General features: G+C 47.1%; 2 protein-coding genes across 2 annotated transcripts in view; one reads left to right on the forward strand and one right to left on the reverse strand.

Annotated features, from left to right (window-relative positions):
- The window catches only part of LOC146867969 (uncharacterized), a 503249-nt gene extending 482320 nt beyond the window's left edge, over positions 1-20929 (reverse strand). Inside the window, exon 1 of the mRNA XM_085623836.1 lies at positions 20694-20929. Within this exon, the coding sequence (XP_085479962.1) occupies positions 20694-20798 (105 nt within the window). The 5' untranslated portion in view covers positions 20799-20929. The remainder of the gene's footprint in view (positions 1-20693) is intronic.
- A 606-nt stretch (positions 20930-21535) lies between these two features.
- Positions 21536-21884, forward strand: part of LOC146867970 (uncharacterized) — a 157634-nt gene continuing 157285 nt past the window's right edge. The window contains exon 1 of the mRNA XM_085608718.1: positions 21536-21652. The gene's annotated coding sequence lies outside the window, so the exon portion shown is untranslated. The remainder of the gene's footprint in view (positions 21653-21884) is intronic.

The raw sequence follows: 21884 nt of genomic DNA on the forward strand, positions 1-21884 counted from the left end.
ACTTCTGACATCCTGTACCCTGGCCAGTATGTTAAACCAGGCCTTCTACAGCCAGAGCTCAATGCAGGCTTCTTCGGCGCAAAAGTGGCGGATCCAGTCGGCAACGTAAACAAGGCGTATGGTCGGCATTGTTAAACATGAAGCGCGTCGCATTGTTTAAAAAAAAAAAAAACATACAGCTGCTATGAACATGCCACGCCATTGTGAAAGTGAAATCGCGCATGCCGCACTGCAAATAAAAAAAGCGACCGCCATTGCTAAAGTGCAGTGTCCCGCGAGTGGTGTGTGGGGATGTATATAACAAACGGCCACCAATGCTAAAGTGTGGGGTTGCGGGCTGCTTTAAAAAAACATGAATATTACAAATCTAAGCGGGGGAGGGGGTAGACGCCATGATAAAGCGCTGCTTTAGAGACGCAGTGCTGTGTGGGGCTGGATATAAAAAAAGCGGCTGTGATTGCTCTGTGCTTGGGCAGCATGTCGTTCCTGCTTCAGCAAGACAATAATTAAGTAAATAGTTCTCCCTAGCTGCTAATGAAAGACAGAAAGTAAAAGTAAGGACACATGTAAGAGGGGCTGTACTCCTGGGAGGTAACAACAGGAGAGAGGGAGGGACTACTAAGCCTATTGACGAATCAAAAGCCATCATTTAAAAAGCACAGGAAGAGGAGCCAATAGTAAAGATGTTCGGAAAAAGGACAGAGCTTAAAGTCCATACCAGAATACAGTATGTCTCGAAAAGATAGCGCAAGCGCTGACTAGGCTAGACCTAAAAATATCCCAGCGTTACTAGGCCCATGGAGAAGTGGAATGCAATACTGAGAGGCCCAAAGAAGGGAGCCCCCTCCTCCCCCAGGGCCTCGCAGCCAAAGTCTGAGAGGACTTCAGAAATCTAATCACTGCATCAGCGTGATATAACAGAGATTAGATGGGTACTTGAAGTGCCCTTAGGTACGAAGTGAACCCTGTCCCTCTGTGAACGAAAAGCAGGGTGCCGTAGGACTCAAAACAAACAAAAGATCTGTATCCCATCACCAATGGGCATTACTCACCCAGGATGGGAGAAAGAAAGGGAGACGGAGAAAAAGGAGCAATGTACAGAAAAATTCCTGATGGTCTAGGAGAGAGATGAGGTGACGGGAAAGGGTTAGCATGTGGAGGTGGGCTAGCCAACAAATTAACAAAACAACCTGTAGGGCTCATCAAAATTTAACAAAGCATATTTACCTCAGGACATTAGATTATATAGCTGCATCAAGACTTATTTAGTGGAAGTGAGAGTTTTTAAACCTGAACTGAGAAACATTCCGGCCCCTGCCCTGATAAGGGTATTAGTGAACTAAGATTAGGGCCAATAGAATTATGCGGCTGGGTTTAATAACTAATGCAGCAAGAAAAAGCTAATTATGTGGCATAATGCAGCACAATTTGTGATTACATTACTAATAAGACCTCCACCTCAGCTGGTTTAAATTGTGAGATTTATTTGTAAGCTCAAGTGCACTCAAAAACAATCCCTTCTGTAGCAACTCCTTAACTGCCATCCTTAGAATCATTCCACCCTTTCTCTTCCAATACATCCATAAACATTCTATAACAAGATTATAAATACAATATATCTCCTTTCCTTAAAACAAAAGAGAAAACAATAATAATAATAATAAAGTAGGCACATATCAAGGCAATATTCCAGACAAATGACCGCATAACTACGATATAAACAACAAATAATGACAATATCCAATAAGGAACATTCACTATACGGAACACTAGCCTTACTTATTGTTCAGCTCTTGCACTGCTGTAGGATGCCTCTGTTAGTTTACAAACATTGGAGGTAGGGAGCGTGGCCAAGGAGGCCATCATGGTGGTCACTTTATAGTGGAGCTTAGTCTGGAACCTGGCCCCGGTCTGCGAGGCGGACGCGTCGCCCGGGAACTGGTGGGGCCTTTGTGCCGTTCTTACGCTGGGGCCGTGGATCGGTCTGGGGTCTCTGCCTCGTCCTGGGTGAGCAGACTGCCACCGGCTGAGGGCCTGCAATCCTTCTGTCCCTTGTTCGGCCTCACAGGAGATGTGTGCATTCAGGCAAGGGGCTGCTGGCGAGGCCTACTGACTGCTGGAAGGATGCGGCACGCGGTGCGGGCTGGAGGGCCCAGCACGCCTATACCGACACCAGAGGGGGGATATCGCTGCATGTGTCCGTACAGTGCCCCTGAGGTGCAACCCACTTCCTTCTATGGCCTGGAGGTGCTGCTACGGTCCGCTCTCTCTCTCTCACTCTCCCCCCGAGTCCCGGCAGTTGTGCGTAACTTGTGCAGCTGGCCTGGGGCCCGCAGACTCATGGATGCTGGGGCTCAGCCTAGAGGTCACAGCCCGCTCATCCCGCCGCGAGGGTGGTCTCGATGCATGAGTCTGTGCAGAGCCCCTGTGGTGAGACCCACATCTTCTTTCTCCTGAAGGTCTATTTATGCAGCTGCTGCTGTTTTTTTTTTTCTCTGATTTTTGTTAAGGATGGAGGCCCGGCCCAGCAATAAGCTGTGACATGTGGAGCTGGCTGGGCCTGTGCTACATCCCAGGGCTGAAGAGGCCCACCAGCCAAGCTTTCGGAGCACCCAAGGAATGCGGGTGCTGCTGGGAGAGGCCACTTTGTCTGAAGCCGAGCTGCTGTGCCCTAATGTTGAGACCGCCGTCGACGCCCTTTGACGCATGGACATCTGCTCCTACGGGGAGCCCTGCAGACTACAGTTTGTTGGGGCAGGTTTGCTGCACGGGTTGGTGCAGTCCCCCCTGGGGTGTGGGCCCTGTCCTCCGATGCACCTATAATCCTGCTGCTGCTCTCACTACTGCTTGCGGCGCTGCGGTTGAAGGCTGCTTTTGGTGGGCAATTGACACCCATGATTCCTGGGGTTGCCCACCTTTCCCGGACACCCTTGCCTTGAACCTGGATGCGGATGTGGCAGCCCACTACCGCCGTACTATCTGTTTTCGGATGGGGTGCTTTCACAGCTTTGAAGCTGCTGTCGGCATGTGGCGGCTGGAGCAGCGGGCCTGTCGGAGGGGAGATCTGCAAGAGTGTGTCGGCTGGCCCTGGGCTATACATTGGTGGAACAAGGCCACTAGTGGGATACCCCCCCCCCCCCCGCCCATCATAGAAGATTGCTGTAAAGGATCAGGACCCGTGGTCACTACCTCGTGTGATCTCCTGGAGTATGAGGTGCCTGGGGCCCACAGGGCAGTCTGATGCTTGCTCTTGGATTGCATCCTCCCTTCCCCTGTGCCTTGGGCAGTGTGATATGCAGACTTCAGCGCCACCGCGCAACTAACGATTGTGACCGCGGTGGTCCCCACTTGCATCGTAGTCATGGAATAGGATAAAGCGTTGCGCTCCGCCTCAACGCAGAAGCAAATGGAAGCGGCCCACTTCTTGTCCCCTGCGCCCTTCCGACGGTGAAAAACCCACATCTGCGGCTAATGATCTTGCTATCATTTTACAAGCTATCCAATCCTCTCAAGCAGCAGTGGAAGCCAAGGTCGGTGAGGTCAGAATGGACGTGGCACTCCGTCGACAGGACCTCTGCAATGCCACGGCTCGGTTTGCGGAGGTGTAATCCCGGATCTCCTCTCTTAAAACCCAGGTATCCACTCTTCTTCCCCGCATATAGGAGCTCCATCATCGAGCTGAGGATACAGAGCATTGCTCAAGGCGCAACAACATCCGAATCATTGGGGTACCTGAAGCCATTGAGGACACTGCTCCTCAGCAAATGGCTGACTTCATTGAGACCTGCATTAAGACCTGGATGCCAGATTCACATCTGTCCCCATTGGTCGTTGTGGAGAGGGCACACAGAGCTCAGACTCCCAAGCATCCTCCAGGGGCCTTCCCCAGTCCTATAATTTTCCGTATTTTAAATTACCAGGACAGGGAAGCGATCCTGAGCGCAGCCTACTCAGGTCTGAGGTGTGTTGATGTAAAGGTTCTCATATTTCCGGACTATACCAGGGAGGTGCAGAGGCAGTTATACCCAGAAGTCAAATGCAAAAAGAACAATGAATGAATGAAGTCATCTGTAAAGCGCTGGATTTCACTCCGAAGGAGCATCTTGGCGCTGAAAGCGGGTAAGCCGAGTGTCAAGGAGATTGGTCTCTGATGGCGCCGTTATCAGATGACAGATAAGGCCAGACTATCTGGTACTGCGAAGATCCAGGTTTTCAGTCTTTTCTTAAACATGGACTCCAGCTGTGCGAGTCTCAGTTGGGTGGGTAGATAGTTCCATGCTTTTGTTCCCAGGACTGCCATAGAATTTCCTCCTCTGGACGTCAGACGGAAATGGGGAGGTACCAATAGATTTTTCCGTGGAGGATCTCAAATTGCTTGCAGGTACATAAGCTTTTATTCTAGTCTCGAGGTATTTGGTCCTGCTTTGTTTTACAGCTCTGAAGGTTATTACCAGAATCTTAAAAAGAATCCTCTTGTGTATTAGCAACCAGTGGAGGATTTGGAGGGCCTCAGGGGTAGATGACCCCCTTGGTAGTTTCAGTACCATTCGGGCTGCTGCATTTTAAACAGTCTGCAGCTTTTTAAGAATACTCTTCTTTAGTCCTGCGTAGAGACTGTTACAATAGTCTAGGCGTGATGAGATCCGAGCCACTGCCACGGTCTTACGAGCTGTAGCTGGAAGGAGGTCAAAGAATTTTTTAAGGGTTTTTATCCAATGGAAGCAGGCACCTGCCACCGACAGTGCCTGCTGGTGAAAGGAGAGGGAGGTATCAAATCTGCTCCCTAGGTTCTTAACAGTATTCACTGTATTAGGGGAGGGGGGGGATGGGGGCTGTATCTGTTGGCCACCACAGTTTGGGCGTGAAGATGTTACATTTTCCCAGCAGCATAATCTCCGTCTTTTGGCTGTTGCACTCGAGGTGATTGGCCTTCATCCATTCAAAAACAGCAGAGAGACATTGTTGGAATTTTCTTCTGCTGCTGTGGATTCTTTATCCAGGGTTAAAACAAGCTGTGTGTCGTCAGTGTAAGACACAGTCTCGATGTCAAAAGATGACACCAGGTCTAATAAGGGCACCATGTATATATTAAAATGTGTTGTCTCAAAGCTGAGCCTTGGGGAACACCCAAGAGCAGCTGCTTCTTTGTTGAAGTGTAATTGCCGAGTGTTACTGTTTGTCTTTTGTTCCCCAAGAAAGATGTTAGCCAAGCCAACACTTTATGCAAGATCCCCACTCTTCTTAACTGTTCACCCAAGATAACATGGGAAACCGTGTCGAATGCGGTCGAGAGATCCAACAGGATCAGCATTGCCACCTTTCCTTGATCCAATACGAATTTTTGTGTCTCCGAAGTGTGTAGCAGCGCTGACTCAGTTGAATGCCTGGCCCTAAAACCTGATTGCCTGGGGTGTAACACGTTGTTTTGTAGGAGAATGTCATTTAGTTGTCTGTTTACAAGTTTCTCCATTATTTTACTTAAGCAGGGCAGTAAAGAGATGGTTCTAAGATTGGACAAGGTATTTGGATCTGGGAGTTGTTTCTTTTGGAGTGGTTTAACAGTGGCAGTTTTCCAGCTATCCGGTACTACAGCTTGCCTGAGTGAAGAGTTTATGATCTGATTGATTATTGGATTAATAGTATCAATAAGTGCATGTAGGATCTTCGGGGGCAGGGATCGCATGGAGAACCTGATTTGGCATGTCTGGACTGTTCAAGGGTGATCTCCTTAAAGTGGTTTAGCATCTGTCTATTTTCTAGATCCTGATATGACCTTTCTGTAGATGGGGTATCAGTTAATTTGAAATCCTTTTTAAGGTCTCCGACCTTTTCATCAAAGTAGTCAGCTATCTGGTCACATAGTTTTTGTGACGGAGGAGATTTCCTGATCGAACATCTTAGGGTGGGTAAAGGATTCTACAATTTTAAAAATCATTTTTTTTATCAGACGCTGCCTGCCTAATAAGGTTGGTGTAGTGAACCTTCTTATCACGTTTGATATTCATATGATAGTCTTTAAGTGCTGCTCTGAAGATGATAAGCTCTTTGTTATTATACTACATCCTCCATTTCCGCTTGAGTTTTCTACATTTGCCTTGTAGTTCTTTGAGCTGAGGGGTGAACCAGGGAGCCGAGGTTTTACCCAGGGAGGCTCTGCTGAGTGTGGCCACCGGTGCCAATTTATTGGCTAGTGCGGCTATCCAATCATTAAAAATATTTGTGTCAAGCGAAGGATCCCCTGTTAGTATGGGTTTACCTAATTTTGCCAAGGTGTGCAGGTTAGGATTTGTTAACATTTTATTCCATTTCCTTCTGGTTATTTTGCAGATCTGATCGGAATTTTGTTTCCCTGTATATATGGTGGGCCTCCAATCCCGAAAGGGATGAGCTTGTGGTCAGACCAGGTTAGTGTAGCCGGAGCGTCCACGGTGAGCTTGTTGGAATTAGTACAAATTCTATCCAGGGTATGCACAGCCTTATGTGTTGAGGTCGTTATCAGCTGCTTAAGTCCTAAAGTTTTTATTGTTTCAATAAAGATTTTTGTAGTTGGGGAGTTATCTGCTTTCAAGTGAAGGTCAAAATCCCATAATATGGTGAAGTTTGAGTATCTGACTATCAAGGCACTGAGATTTTCACCAAGGGTGTCTAGAAAAACAAGGCTGGCCCCTGGTGGCGGATAGTTCAAGGCTCCTGCAAATACCACTGAGCTAGCTAGTTGGAGACAGAAGCCTAGAGTTTCTGCTCCCTTAATATCTGTGATATCAAATGTTGAACATTTTAAAGTGTCCCTGTGAATAATTGCTAGCCACCCTCCTCTCTGTACAGGACTGTCTCTTCTGGATATAGTATATTCCGGAGGAAGGGATTGTACAATGTCGGGGTTGGACCAGTCCTTTAGCCATGTCTCTGTGATAAAGAGGCCATCTAGGTTAAGATTTAAAATTAGATCATATATATGCAGGGCATGTTTTCCTAATGACCCAACATTCACCAGACCACAGCGTAATGGTCTAAGGTCTATAGTTGGGTTTGCTTTATGGACTTGGTCGAGGGTAGGTTTAGTACTAGCTTTCATATCTAAGTTCATAGCAACATTTTAAGCATGTGGCTAGGCCTAGTATTTTATCTACATGCAGGTGATGATAACAGTAAATAACTTGCACATTAAACAACCATAATTCATCTCTGGAATAGCAGTACTTTGGATCACGACCTGCAGCATTTCTGGCCCTGGCCGCGTTCGGGACGGGCGCAGACGGGCTTGCCTTTGGCGCGCCTGCTGCACGCATCCACTGCACGTTCGGCTCAGCATGTGGAATATAAAAGATATCAGCGCGCTATACACCTCCCACCGGAACACCTGAGGTGGGGGGGGTCCAGGGGTGAGTGTCTGGAAGCCCCTCCGCAACAGACGGAAAACCGCGGCGGACCGAGGGCACCAGATAAAACCAAAATGCAGTAAGGGTTTTCCTTTTCCTGCTCAAACTAAAACATCCTTTCCTTTAAAAAGTTTTGTTAAAACAATCTGTAGTGTATATGTAAGTACTATGATTCCTTATGAGTTAGTATGTGTGATGAGTTATAGAATACGTATATGTCATGGTTGGAAGGTTATGGTGCAAGGGTTCGAGAGCGGGGAGAGAGAAGAGGAGGATCGAGCAGGAGAGTGGAGTTCGTGTCGCTGGCACTCGCTTGTTCCTGTATTCCGTTATTGTTATGAATAAATTCTTCTGAATACCTATCCGTCTACTTGCATTACAACACAATCACATAAAATGCCCCGTCTAAAATGCCCCGTTCACAGTGCAGAAAACAGAATTAGCAGCAAAGTAATTCGAGTCATTAAAAGGTGCTTAAAAAACGGGATAGCGAGCATTTGAGGCAAGCCCCTCTCCACTCCACTCACCCCAGCAATTGATGAACAGAATGCTGAACAATGTCATACATTCATCCCAGTACAAAGATCTGGGCCTAAACCCATAGTTTTACTTCAGAAGTCAAGAAGAGATTACGAGCCATGGGCCTGCAATACAGTCTTCTGTTCCAAGCCAGACTCGGAGTCATCCATCTCAACAAGTCACAATTCTTCAATACTCCCGAAGAGGCTTGGCAGAGGCTCACAGAGGAGCGGCAGCTGGGCGAGCAGGGCTCCCCCCCTCCCAGTACTAGACGAACTGAACTGCTCCTGCATCGACCTACCAATTGCCTAAACATCAAAGGCACTCTTTTCCCGACGAGGTCGGTGGACTGCCCTGGTCTTCAGCCGGATTCTGATCTCTCTCGCAGCCCTGTTATCTGAAAGTACTGGCATTCTCTCAATGAACAGCTTCCATGTCACGTGAACAAATAAAGACTTGTCTCTTCGGGTAAGACCTCTAAACATTGTCTAGCTATGTTTGGGACACTTATCTGATGACCGGGGACAGCTCTCTCCACAAATTTCGCTCAATTCTCACGCTCCCTCTGATCAGTCATGACGAATTTCCAATGTGGTGTATTATGTAGTTTCTAGTATTGGGGTCTCATTGGGCAACAGATGCTTTTGGGCTAGAAGTGTGGGGAAAGTTGGGAGTGGGTGTTTTTCAGTATACTGTTTAATGTTTCTTTCCTACCTTCCTTTTCAGGCTTTGGCCCTTATTTCCATTCATATCATGACCGCAGATTGTGGGCACTGACCTTTGCCATGTACCGCCGCTAGCAGCTCTAATCCAGTCTTTAGACCCAAGATGGGTTCTCTGGGAACCCGCCCCAGTGCTGCTCCTTCCACTTCGGCCAACAAACGACTTTCCAGGTTTTATCTGTGACCGTTCATGGTCTGCTGGACCGGATGAAACTATCAGCGATGTTCACATTTGCTCACCGCCATCATCCCAAAGGCCTGCTACTTCAGGAAACGGATCTCCTGGGCAAAAGATGTCCCTTACTGGCCCATAAAGGGTACAACCGGGTTTTCCGAGCGGGATTTTCCCGGGGTGTGAGAGGAGTAGCCATCCTCCTGCTGCACTCATGCCCTATGGTGGTCTCCCAGGCTGCGTGTGATCCAAAGGGGCGCTTCATCTCTTTGGAGGGCACACTGGAGGGTAGGACTTTTGTGCTAGTGTACGTGTATGTTCCACCAGCCTTCCTGGCACTATGCCTTAGGAATCTCTCTATGCACCTTGTACAGGGTCTTACTATAATAGAGGGTGACTTTAATGCAGTCCAATACCTGGATCATTATGGTTCTGGCCCGCCCACCACTTCCAGAAACACTGGGGCCCACCACCTTTTTTTTTTTTTTTTTAAAACCTTTATTTAGCACTGTGTACAAGACAAATACGGGCCTACAACCATCCGGCCGGCCTCGACACTTCTGATGCTTGATAGCAAAGTACGCGTCCACTCGGTGGCACGGCAGCACCTAAAAGCATACGACCTATGTTGCAAAATCCACGTGCACTGAGTGGCAGGAGACAGTAAGGTTAATTTTAAAAAGTTTTAAAGTTAAGGAGATACAGAGCTAGAACGGATCAGTGCACAGAACAGACGAACATACAATAAATGGGTAACATCCAACAGGAGAGTCAACTAACAGTGAACATATCTAAAATGGCGGCACGAAACTATAATACCAGGATATAGATACGCAGCGAAATGTGCCTCCCAGCCGCTACCCTCCTAACACCATTCCCCCCCACTGACCCTAGAAAAAGACGTAGGAAAAGGACAGAAGAAAGAAAAAGAAGGCCCATAGTAACAAAAAACGTATCGAAGAAGACCCCCCACCCTACACGCATGCCGAGGCTATGGCCTACCCCCCCCCTAGCTACGTGTCTGTCGCCCCATAGGAACCCGAAATATAGAATTAAGGAAGGAAGAAAGGAAAAAAGACCATAAAGCGGGGAGGAGCCCACCACACTGCCGAACTCCCGGACTCCCGCGCCGCTCATACATCCTGCGCCATGTACAGAACAGTATCAAAAGACCCACGTAAACCCGGTGGTCCCGATTCAATAACACCCAGCACTTCACAAGTCCTCCCCCCGGCAGAAGAAGGAAACAGGAGGCGAAATCGCAGCGACATGTAACAAAAACTGGTCATTAAAGACTACTCATCCAAAATTACAAAACGTGTATCAGTCCAGGGCCCCGTATGCCGATCCAACCAAAGCGACAACCGGCATGCCATCACCCCTGTCCGGACCGGCAGATATGATTCAGGCCCGTCCATTGCTGCGAGTCACCTTCAGCCAGGACAAAGAGACAAGATGGCCGCTCTCGAGGAAAGGGGACAATGAAGACGTATCGTACCACAGGGTCCCAAACGCAGCAGTAACATGCCACAGAGGCTCGAGCGATAGGTGCTTTCAGGGTAACATCTGGCAAGGGAAGCGAAAGGCTAGGTCTCAGCAGATAGTTCGTAGGCAGAGTCACAACGTTCAAAGTGAAGGGTGTCCCTGCAACTGTATCCGTGTCGATGGGTTGACGCGTTACATTGTAGCCAGGAGGACTCCGCACCACCAGCCCCCCACTCTGCGACATTGTTTCACCTCCAGGAGAAAACAGGGGCGGCGGGGGATCCTCCAGCCGGGAACGTCCCGTTGCAACCAGTGCCTCATCGATTCTCCGGGTCAGCGCCCGGCAAGTACTCTGCATTGCCACTTTTAACGCCACAAGGGCGGCCAATACATCCCCACAGGTCGGGTCCCTCTGTACCAAGCATCGGTCCGCACTATCCCGCTGTTCCTCCAATGCGGCAATCAGCTCCGGGGCACATGGGCGCGCAGACACTGCGAGTCCAGGGTCCGCCAGCGTCTCAGCAAGAAGAGCAGACGCCATTGTCATCTCCACTGCGGGCAATTAGTGACGGGACAAAATTGACTATGATCCGAGGATGTAGACACCGGAAAAGCGTCGTGCTCCACTCGGGAGCTGCACCGGGCGAGAGCGCCCCACGGCCACCGCGAGAACCGGCCGTTCGCCGCAGGAAGACGCTACAAAATGGAGTCCGCTCGCTTGTCTTCAGGGTGGCGGAGGAGAGCTCGCATTAGGGGGCTCCGACGTCGTCCACACCACTGCCGGCGCTCGGGGGAGTCCGACCCGGACGTAAGGGTCTGACTCCAGTCGCACGGCCAGCATTTCCTCCCCCGCGATCACCCGCAGTATTCCAGCTCAGCACCCCGTCCACATCCCTCGGCGTCCAGCGGCGGCCATCTACGCAGGGACCCGTGGGAGCGCCGGAGGTCGTAGTAGGCACCGAGTCAGCCACCAAACCCGCCGATAAAGGTGTCAGGAGAACGCCAGTCACTTCAATGCCGGTAATCCGCGGCGGCTGGGCGGCGCAGGTCAGGAGGATTAATCAGGATTAACAAAAGAAGCCGGACGGTCCACGGAGCCGGGAGCTCAGGCGTCCGACCCGTCGGCCATCTTGGCTCCTCCCCACCACCTTTCTGATCGGACCACTGCCTGGGGTCTCTGCGATGCCTGGAGGTCCTGGCACCCTCCGCCAGTTCAACCTCACTTCGACGGCTCACCATACGCAGTCATGTATAGATCTCTAACCCGCCCTCAACTGCCAATTAGTGACCCACATTAGTATCTTGCCGCAGGTTATATCTGATCACTCTCTGCTCCTCTGCTGCCTGGGGCACCCTCCTTCGCGGGTTCGTCCTGTGTGGCTCATTGGGCTGCCAGTAAGGCTACCCTTCATGGGTTTGCAAAGCACTTGATCATGATAAAGGAACGAGAAAGCAACTCTCTTATTACCCAGTTAAAGGTCCATGCCATTCACCAGGAACAACGCCTGGAGCAGACCCCCAGCGAGTCGGTCTCTCTGCAACCACACCTCATACGGGAAGACATTTGTTTACATTCTCTTGAGGTGGTTAAACCCCTTTGCATGCCACTACAGCTAGACTATATGGTTGGAGAATAAGAATGGGAAACTGCTTTATTGGCTGGCTTCCTATTAACAAGCGAACCGCATCATTCCCGAAGTGCTGCACGACTCAGGCAGTTTGAGGCGATCTCTTCTGGACTTCAGGACAGCTTCTCGTTACTCTGAGAAGCTGTAATCTGTGCCATCAGACAGGGTTCTAGCAGGTCGAAATGTTTTCTGGCATCTGTCCCTTTCCCAGTCCTTTCACTGGTGGACTCCCATGTACTTGATGAACTCCTTACCTTAGAGGAAATTGGGGAGACCCTTTCTGGCCTGGCCTTTGGAAGACCCCTGTCACTGATGGGTTCCCCATGGACTATTATGCTGCGTTTCGGGACCTTCTCCTTCCTTACCTGTTGGCGGTGTATGAGGAGACGTGCCAGATGGGCATGTTCCCAAGAGAACTGGATACCACCACGATAGTGGTGCTCCCCAAACCCACCCACCCTCCACATTCTGTGGAAGCTACCGCCCTGCATGTCTGCAGGGATGTGGAATTCCTATAGCCTGACGCCCAGGACATATTGTTTGGGGTCAAGGACAAGTTGTCATGTGTATTTTGTCCTTGAGATGAGTAGGCACAACACTCTGCAGCACAAACCCTTTGGCTGCCAAGTTTCCAGTACCACATTATGGACCAGGGAAGGGCACTGTCTGCAGAAACATTTTTGCTCATATGTTAATGTTGTTTAACCTTGTATTTAAGCTTCAATAATTGAAAGCCTTTATTATTAGCGTGAGCGCTCTAAGTAAATGTTGTAAGCTCTGACACTGTGGACACTGGTTCCAGTATAAAAATGTGTACACACGTTTTACAAGGTTTAGCAATATGAGGCTATGTATAATGCTCCCAGAATGCTCTCTGATTTGATGCAAATATTTTCAGAAGCTTGAAAGCAAGATGGATGATTCTTTGATTTCAAAATAAAATGTTCATAAAAAGATGAAAGCAGAAGAAAGTCATTTTGCTAAACTACTGTAAAGTTTCAGGTACCATTTCTTTGCAGCATCATTTTGTAACATGTGTTGATGCATGCAAGTATTTCCCAAATATATTCCTAGTGGAAAATCAGTGTAGCCAGTTTCAATATGATTATGGGACACAAAAAATACCCATGGTATATGTCCTTGCATTAATTGCAGCTATACCGCTTTGTGAATTCACAAGAATTTACAGAAGTAGGACAGGAAATAGTACTCCTAGAAAATATTTGTGAACTGCATTTTAGCATGAGAAAATGTGCATGTGTAGATTTGCTCATGGGAAAATCTGAGTTTGCAAGTTCACTTTCCCTCCAACCACTTTTTTCCCAACTCTGCAAGAAGCCGAGATACCATGAGGAGCACTCTCCCCATTGTTTGCAGATACATGAATTACCGACTATTGGATTGAAAGATAAAAAGGAATTAAGGGATTAAGTATTGAGATATGGATGCAGCGAAAATCTATGCTTTACTACTGAGGATTGAACTGGATTATGACTTATCCTTTTTGCCTTGGCCATGAAACCCGTGGTCCAACTTATCCAGACAGATTCCCAATATCAGGACTGGGCCTGGGTGGTGGGGCATGAGGACCGCATCACACTATATGCAGCTGACGTTCTCCTTTACCTCGCAATTCCAGCGGAGAGTGGCCCTCGCTGCCTCCAGTTGCTCGATGCCTTTGGGAGGGCCTCTGGCTTGAAGAAAAATTCTTCCAAGCCTGTACTGGTTCCCTTGGCAGCATCCAGGAACTGTTTCAACTGGCAGTCCACGATTCTCCTCTGCCGGCTCAGTTTTACATACCTGGGCATTTGGGTCGCGTTGCATCCCTAACTCACTTGGGTCCTCAACATGCAACCTCTGCTTGCGAAGGCGGACTTGGCAAAGTGGTACACCTTACCTCTTAAAGTGATGGACCGCCTGGCACTGTACAAGATGATCTTGTCACGTTTTTTGTACATCTTTCAAGACCTCCCACTTCTGTTGCCACAGTCATAGTTTCGAGAGTTAGACAGTGTCGCACAATCTTTCCTGTGGCAGGAATCGACACCCTGCCTGTTCTTTTTCCATTGTCAACAGCGCCAATTTGATGGCGGGCTGGGTATGTCCATTCTGTTCCTATATTATTTGTCCGGTCATCATCTTGTCATTCATGACTGGTTCAACAGGGTTTCCATTAGTCATGATGTGTTCTTTCTTACTGTACTACTCAAGTGGCATATTGAGTGTTCTCACAGGGCCAATTTCTTTGGCCTAAAATCCAATTAAGTTTATCCAAAAACAATTACGAGCATTCCAAACATCACCATTATGCAACACCACAATATTTCCTTTTATTTTGATTACTTTACACAGTTAAGACCAAACCGATTAACACTTCCTTTGCATCATTCCTCTTTTGTACTTGACCCAATTATTCACCATAAACTAACTTGATTTGCAATTTGAACTCCCGTCTCAACTGAAAATACTTTTGATATTTACATAATCTTCCTCTCTCCAAATCACATCCAAATGGCAAATTATCTTTCATCCAACCAGGAAAAAGCTTGAATGAGGCTCCCTTCCTTTAAATAAACAAAAATGTGTAACTCCAGTTGCTGAATGTGGAGTGGTTCTATAATTCCAAAGCATCTGTTGAAACGCTCCCTTCCAAGATAACTTATTGCCAGCAATCAATTGCAGGTTTTCAGCCAAACTCAGTTAAATCTTTCCACTAAACTAATAAAGCAGTGCGATGGTGGGTAACCCCATTCTTCTGTAGGAATTCCTCCATACGTCCAGACACAAATTGAGGGCCAATATCAGTTACTATTTCTTTCGGCCATCCTTCTCGTACAAACATCACTCCAAAACTCCACAAAACTTTTAGCATTTACAGAATTCACTAGCTTCACCTCATGCCATTTGGAAAAATTGTCCATCAATCCTTAAGCATGCACCCAACAACATTACCTTACATGGAACGGTCCACAGATCTCCAAACCCAATTTCTCCCTTGGTCACTTTTGTAATTTCACTGGTTTTACAGGAATCTCTTGAAACTTATGCGACTTATGTGACTTGTCACTCCTTATGCATGATAAACAATTTCTCACATACATCTCAATCATTATAACCATACCAGGCTACCAAAACAGATTCCTTCCCCGCCTCTTCATTCCAACATACAGCATTGCCCTTTATGTGGTACAATAATCGACTGTTATCACTCCATAGCAATTCATTCCAAACAGCCTTATAATTGTCTAATAATAAAGCTATTGGTGGTTCCCTTGGCCAACCTTCCACCATACGTCTCTTGATCATCAACATTTCTTCATCCAATTCAACTTCACAGTTTCACTCTTCTGCTTCAATAACTCCATTACAACATTCTGATACAGCAGTTACGAAAACCTCCTCGTCATTTCCACCACCATCACGCTCCATTTGAAGTGGAAGTTCAAACAGACAATCAGCACTGATATTGGTATGTCCTGGAACATATTTACCTTCAAAGGTAAATTCCAGCAAATAGTACAGCCAATTTGCCAACCTAGGTGTAGCCTTAATGGCCCCCTTGGTGGAGAATAATCCAAATAATGGTTTATGATCAGTGCTTAGCTCGAATACACACTCACCAAAATGTAATTCTTAAAATGACTGATGGCCCACCAACATGCTAAAGCCTCCTCTTCAAATACATTGTATGTTCTGTCAGTTTCCTTAAGAGTACAGGATGCAAATGTAATCACTCTTTCATTACCATTTTGTTTCTGCATCAAAACTGCTTCTAGACAACACATACTGGCATCCGTAACTATTATAGGCCGGCCATTCACCTTGAAAGGCTTCAGATTCACAGCATTCACAATACTGTTCTTAATCAACACCAAAGCCACCTCATATTCTGAAGTCCAGACAAATGTTACTTTTTTTTTTCCAAGAGCTCTCGTATTTCTCTAGTCAAATCTGAAAAGTGCTCAATGAACTTAGCGTAATAACCTGCTACTTCTAAGAAGGACCTCAATAGTTCCTTATTTATTGAAGATGGAGCATTTTTTTATTGCCTCCACCAACTTCACTTTAGGACTTATGCCACCCTCCAAGTTGGTATGACCTAAATATTCCACTTGTTCAACAGCAAATCTGCATTTAGTCAAATTTACTGTCAACCCAGCTTAATATTTTCAAAACTTTCTCTAGTTTAGTATTTTGATCGTTTAAGTCCTTCCCCAAACCAGGATGTCATCTTGAAAGAACTTAACATTAGACTCATTCATAAACAACTTCTGCATGACTGTTTGGAAGACTGCAAAAGCAGAAGCAAGTCTGAATGGCATCTGTACAAACCTAAGCAAACGCTCAGGCGTTATAAAGATTGTTAAATGTCTCGATGATTTATGTAACTTAATCTGATGATACGTCTGTGACAAATCAAGTGTAGAAAATAACTTGGCTTCACCAATGGTAGATAACATTTTCATTTATGTTTGGAAGTGGATACCAATCCACCCAGATTGACTTATTTAGATCACAAAGATCAATACACATTCGAAGCTTGCCATCTGACTTCCTTGCCAAAACTATAGGATTTACCCATTAGTCAGATTCTATGTCAGGACCAGTGGCGAGGATTATGCTTCATCTTTCTACCCTTTTAATGATAGCAGCCATTTTAACTTGAGAAACAAACTACATTTCCCATGAAACACTGGGAATGGTACAAACAAAAAACGCATGACAGTCCCACAATGCTGCAGGTCCAATCAGTGGTCAGCACCCTCCAACTTAGTCCTTCTCCTCTGTCACCAACTCCTCTTTCTTCGCTGCTTGCTCCCCAGGTAAAGTTCCTTTTACCTTCTCTTGGCATGTTATTGTCTGTTTGCTCTTTAGTGACTGTGCTTTACTGTGCTGTGGTATTCTTTACTGTTGATGGGACGCTCTGGGCTCCTACACAAGCTTGAATGAGTGTCTGGCAGGGGAACAGTGCACTGGGGTCCTCCCACCCCTAGGGGGGTTTGTTGGAGCGCCGTTTCTCTATGGTTTTCAGCACGATAAGGAAATTCCTCTGAATGGAACCCCAAAATGGTGCCGTCTGCCTCAGCCTCTGCTCGCCCCTGGAGTGCGACGCCCTGGGATCTCTATAGGCTCCTCAGCCTGGTGCAAAGTCTACCTGACGCCTGAAAGGCCGGTATTGTAGTGCTGATTGACGCCCTACTAGGCTCTGTATCACTGTTTGCAGGCGCTTAAGCCTGGTGGGGACACGCTCCCAGGGGCTGTAACACCCCAACATTAACATTCCTTTTGTTTGAAGCCAGAAGGGTGGTGTACCCGGGGCTGTGACCCACCCCCTGAATGGGTACCTCTGCTCTTTGTCAAATTGCTGGACTCCAGCCCCCTATTGGCAAAGTGTACCACTTTGCCTTCTAATTAAAGCACCTGCCACACTGTACGGTGTTTTTATATCGCTGCAGCTGGGCTTGCTCTGCGCTTTGAAGGGGTCAACTGACCTATAGCCAGAAAGCTGGCATCTGTGATTAAAGCTGAGAATTCGCTTTCAGTACCCCTCTAAGGTGAGAGCACACGTTGTCAAGGAGGGGGATGGGGATGAATTTTATGGGGAAGTTCCTCTAGATGCCTTCCCATGGGATGAGGAGTTTAATGTTGCAGTGGATGCCTCCATATACCAAGCTGTTGAGGCACTGGCTCCCATGGAACAGAGCTTAGCTAAGCAGATTGTGAAGGAGTGTGCTAAATGGGGCCAGACTCAGGTCCCCAGTGCCCAGAGTCAATCACTTCCTTCCCGCCCAGCCAAATGTGGGGGAGCCCACCCCAGATAAACACCCCCAGGAGGAGAGGGTGGATCACAATGCTTTCGAGTGCCTCAGGGAAGCACTCTTGAATTAGGACCCACCGGCCTCCGGACCTGGGGAGGTTGTTGGGGGTTCAGCCAATACACCACTGCCCCCAGATGATGATGCCCACAGGGACACGGACGAAGAGCCTGGTCCTTCCTGACCGGGCAACCCTCCCCTACCTTTCCGTCCTCAGAGCCTGCGCTGCAGGATGATGGGTCCAATATGCTGGACCCGAGGAGCTCATACACCTGCAGTCGGCGGAGTTGTCTCCTGACCCCTAAAGAAGCTGCGTATGTGGCAGGGCGGATCAGAACCTCGCTGGGTAAGGATGCCAAAAATTGCCTAAAAGCTGAATGCCCATGCCCCTCCTTGGCGGGCAAGGTGGCGTTGACCCCAGAACTGGACCTAAGAATGACTACCTTCTTAGCCAAGTTTATAAAGAATCCCAAAAAGGGCATTGACAGATCCTGGCGGACGTGCCAGGATACGCTCCTGGACGCTCTTGGCCCACTCCCCAGGATACTGGATATGGCGGAGGATGCCAAAGTCTCAAGACAACTTATTTCACCCCAGGCTCCCTCCGGATGGGCGCAGCGAGCGTTGGCCTTTATGTGCAATGCAAATTGTGCACTATCCACAGAGTGGAGGAGCTTTTTTCTGATAAAGGTGGACCAAAAGCTAGTGGATTCAGAGGATGGGGCAGTGGCTCAAGGTGGCCTGTTTCGGGAGCCCTTTACTAAGGAATTGGGGAAGTTCGTTAGTACCTTTACCTCCCTTGACAAGGCCCAATTACCTATTAAGAAAGTGTTTTCCGTGGGGCTGGCCGAGGCTGCTCGGTCGAATGGGCCTACTCCCAGAACGCCCAAAGAGGGCAAGGTTCCAGATGCAGGTAGTACCAGGATCAGTCTCGCTTGGAAATTTCTACAAGACCTGCAGACGGCGGTGCAGCCATCCGCATGTAAAAGAGGGTTACATGATGTAGGCTTTCAATCCATTCTACTGTGTATTTGGTCCCCAGAAACATACAGTTCTACATCTAGAAAAACTAGTTCTGTGTTGCTGCTAACCATAGTGAACGTCATGTTGTATTCATTGCCATTTAAAAAGTCAAAAAACTCATTCAACCTAAGAGTAGAACCGGTCCAAATCATTATACAATCATCGATAAATTGACCCCAATAATATATATCATCCATCCACTCCTGGCCGCGAGGTCCCCAGATGTGCACCGCCTCAAACCAACCCATGAATAAGTTGGCAAAAGACGGTGCAAACATGGATCCCATCGCGGTCTCACAGAGCTGCCTGTACCATTCTCTGTTAAAGAGAAAAGCATTGTCATTAAGTATTAATTGCGCCATCTCTGAAGCATCTCAGAGTGTGCCATAAAGCCAATCTGCCTCTCACCCAGAAAGTATCCCCAGGCATGTATACCATTCACGTGTTCAATATTGGTGTAAAGTGAGACTACATCAAATGACACTAAAATCATATCTGGCTCCCACTTCACATCACATAACCTATTGAGCAAATGTTTTGTGTCCCTAATATAGGAAGGTAGATTTGATACGAACGGTCTCAAGTAGATGTCCACATATTGTGAAAGCTTCTCTGTTGCCCCCCGATTCCCGAAATAATTGGTCTGCCAGGGGGAAAGGGAAGTTTCTTATGCACCTTTGGCAAAGTGTAGAAGCACGGGAACCTTGGATGATCGATTGTTAAATACCTGAACTCATCCTCATTTATCAGGCTTATGTCATACCATTCCTTCAAGCGACTATTGATGCTATGGGAAATCCCTGGTATTGGATTACTATTCAGTTTGATGTAACATCTCTCGTTACCCAATTGTGTAACAATTTCATTATCATAATTTTGCTTAAAATTAAAGGTCGCTTGCACGACACTCATTTCCTATATCGCGCATGCATGAGATACAGACTGTTACTCAGACGGTGTAGGAGCTTGTAGTGTGTATCAGAAAGTCAATCACCGTGATTGACAATCAGGCTCTAATCCATGCAAATGAACGCCCCACAGGCCATGGGATCGATTAAACTCCTACTCATACTGCCACCCACGACGCAGTGAGTAAATACAAATAAATATTATGAGGGATTTCCCCAACAAGTCCCATCACCATAAAATGGGACTAAACCAACCATTCACCACCTTCTCCTGTTCTTCATCTCAGGTGGACAGGAAACAAAACAGGTGCAGGCTAGGAATATCAGCCCCCTTATGGCAGCCACTAAGGGCGGATGGAAAGAGGTTGCCCATTCAACACTTTGGGTTTGATCGTTCCTCAGAGGTGGAATCCACCTCGAAAGTATTGGCTAGCATGATGGACGTAGGGGTGATGTAAATTACATCTTTAAAAGCTTTTGTCAGCTCACGTAGCAAGTGTCCGGAGGTACCTTTTTCCGGAAAGCTCAGTAGGGCAGTACTGGAGGAGGCACTGGCTAAACTACTCTTCCTCAGATACTACTCATTTGTCCCGTTAGGAAAATGTACTTCAGTATGGATTAAAAAAAAAGTGCCAGCACTGTAGTTGTTTCATGGGCTACTTAAATGATTAAGGCACATGGTAGAGCATTAGGCGTATGCAATAAAGTATATAAACTCTACGGGTGGATGACAGTTCGCTCAAACCTTTGAGCTGCCAGCTATGTGTCTTCTTCCACTTTTTGTTTCACCCTCATCATAAGCAATTTAAGACTCTTATTTTTAAACTGCACCAAGTTATGTGAGCAAATAGTATGGATGCCTAGAAATAAACCCTCCCCGGTAGAACACGCATGCTGTCACTCACTTCACACCTCCAACACTCCTTATGCTTTTCTCACTGTGCGGAGCAAACTCAACTCCGTCATAGGAACGAAGCCATCTGCATCCACAGGTGAAGTTCTCCCTTCGATCTACGCCCCGTAAGCCCAACCCCTTCTTACCTGGTGTCGGTAGAGGTTCACGTTTCCGAAGCCCCCGCTGCCAAGTCGTTCCCTATGTTCCCAGGGTCCGCAATGCACGGCCTGTTGCAGGGGTGGCTTTTCCATTGCTCTCTGTGCCCGTTTCCGTTGTACCGTACAGCCTGTCCCACATCAGGTAACCGCACAGGCGCAGAAAGTATAACAACCACCCTTACCGGACGCCTGATCATTGGTGCTCGAACATACCTCTGCCTCCCATTGGCTGCACCTCGTGACGTTTACAGTATGTTGACGGAAACTAACGTTAGGGATTTCCCTGACAGCTTTCCAAATGCAAGCCTCGTTCAGTTTCTGGAAAAATATCCACGCCCACAATTTCATCCAATAGAAAGAGAGTTCTCTTCTCTGACAAATAATATTCGAGGTATTTTTGGTCCAGGAGCCCTTCCGTCACTATTTCTTATTACATCTTCCATTAAGAAATACATGACTGACACTGGTCTTCCGAAGCTGCCATCTTGGCATACCAAGGTGCCTGTTCAGAATAAGGAGAAACTAAAGAGAAACAATATTTAAACCTACAAAATACATGTTTTGATTTCACCACAATAATAATATTAGCAACAGAAAGAAAGCATCGAAATATACATAAATAGATCAATACATTTAAGAAACCGGGAAAACAAAACTATCAGTTTTGAAATGATGAACATATCTTCGTAGTGTGTTATAATACATTAAGTCGTGATTTAAGTTTGTTTTCGCTAGTAGATGTTCATCCTAGTATTTGATTTTATAATAAACAGGAAAGTGAAACGTTTAAGGGGCGTTTGCTCAAGACTCTTCATTGAAACTGTAGTCCTCTTTTACTGGTCATGGTAGCCTGCTTCGTTTCATTATTCATTTAATTCCAGTCTTCTTCGGAGCAGGCCGCAGACAAATGTTGCAAACGGATGAGGCACAGGAAGGCTGTCGGTGAGGTGAGTCTTTTATTGAGGAAAGGTGTGTCATAGGGATGGGGTAATCTTGTCCTAAAATAGGTATCTAAGCGTCGCCACAGAGAAGACAGTATCACAGCACATTCCTTCGAATCCAGCAGAGCAGAACTGTTTGATAAAACACAGTATGAAATAAAACATTTTACATAATGACGAGCTTGCTCGCCTTCCTTGAAGAGGAATTTGTGGTCCCGAACAGAAACAAAAGCCCTGG

This window comes from Triturus cristatus, chromosome 1_2 (genome assembly GCF_964204655.1).
Source record: "Triturus cristatus chromosome 1_2, aTriCri1.1, whole genome shotgun sequence".
In the NCBI taxonomy this organism is placed as follows: Eukaryota; Metazoa; Chordata; class Amphibia; order Caudata; family Salamandridae; genus Triturus; species Triturus cristatus.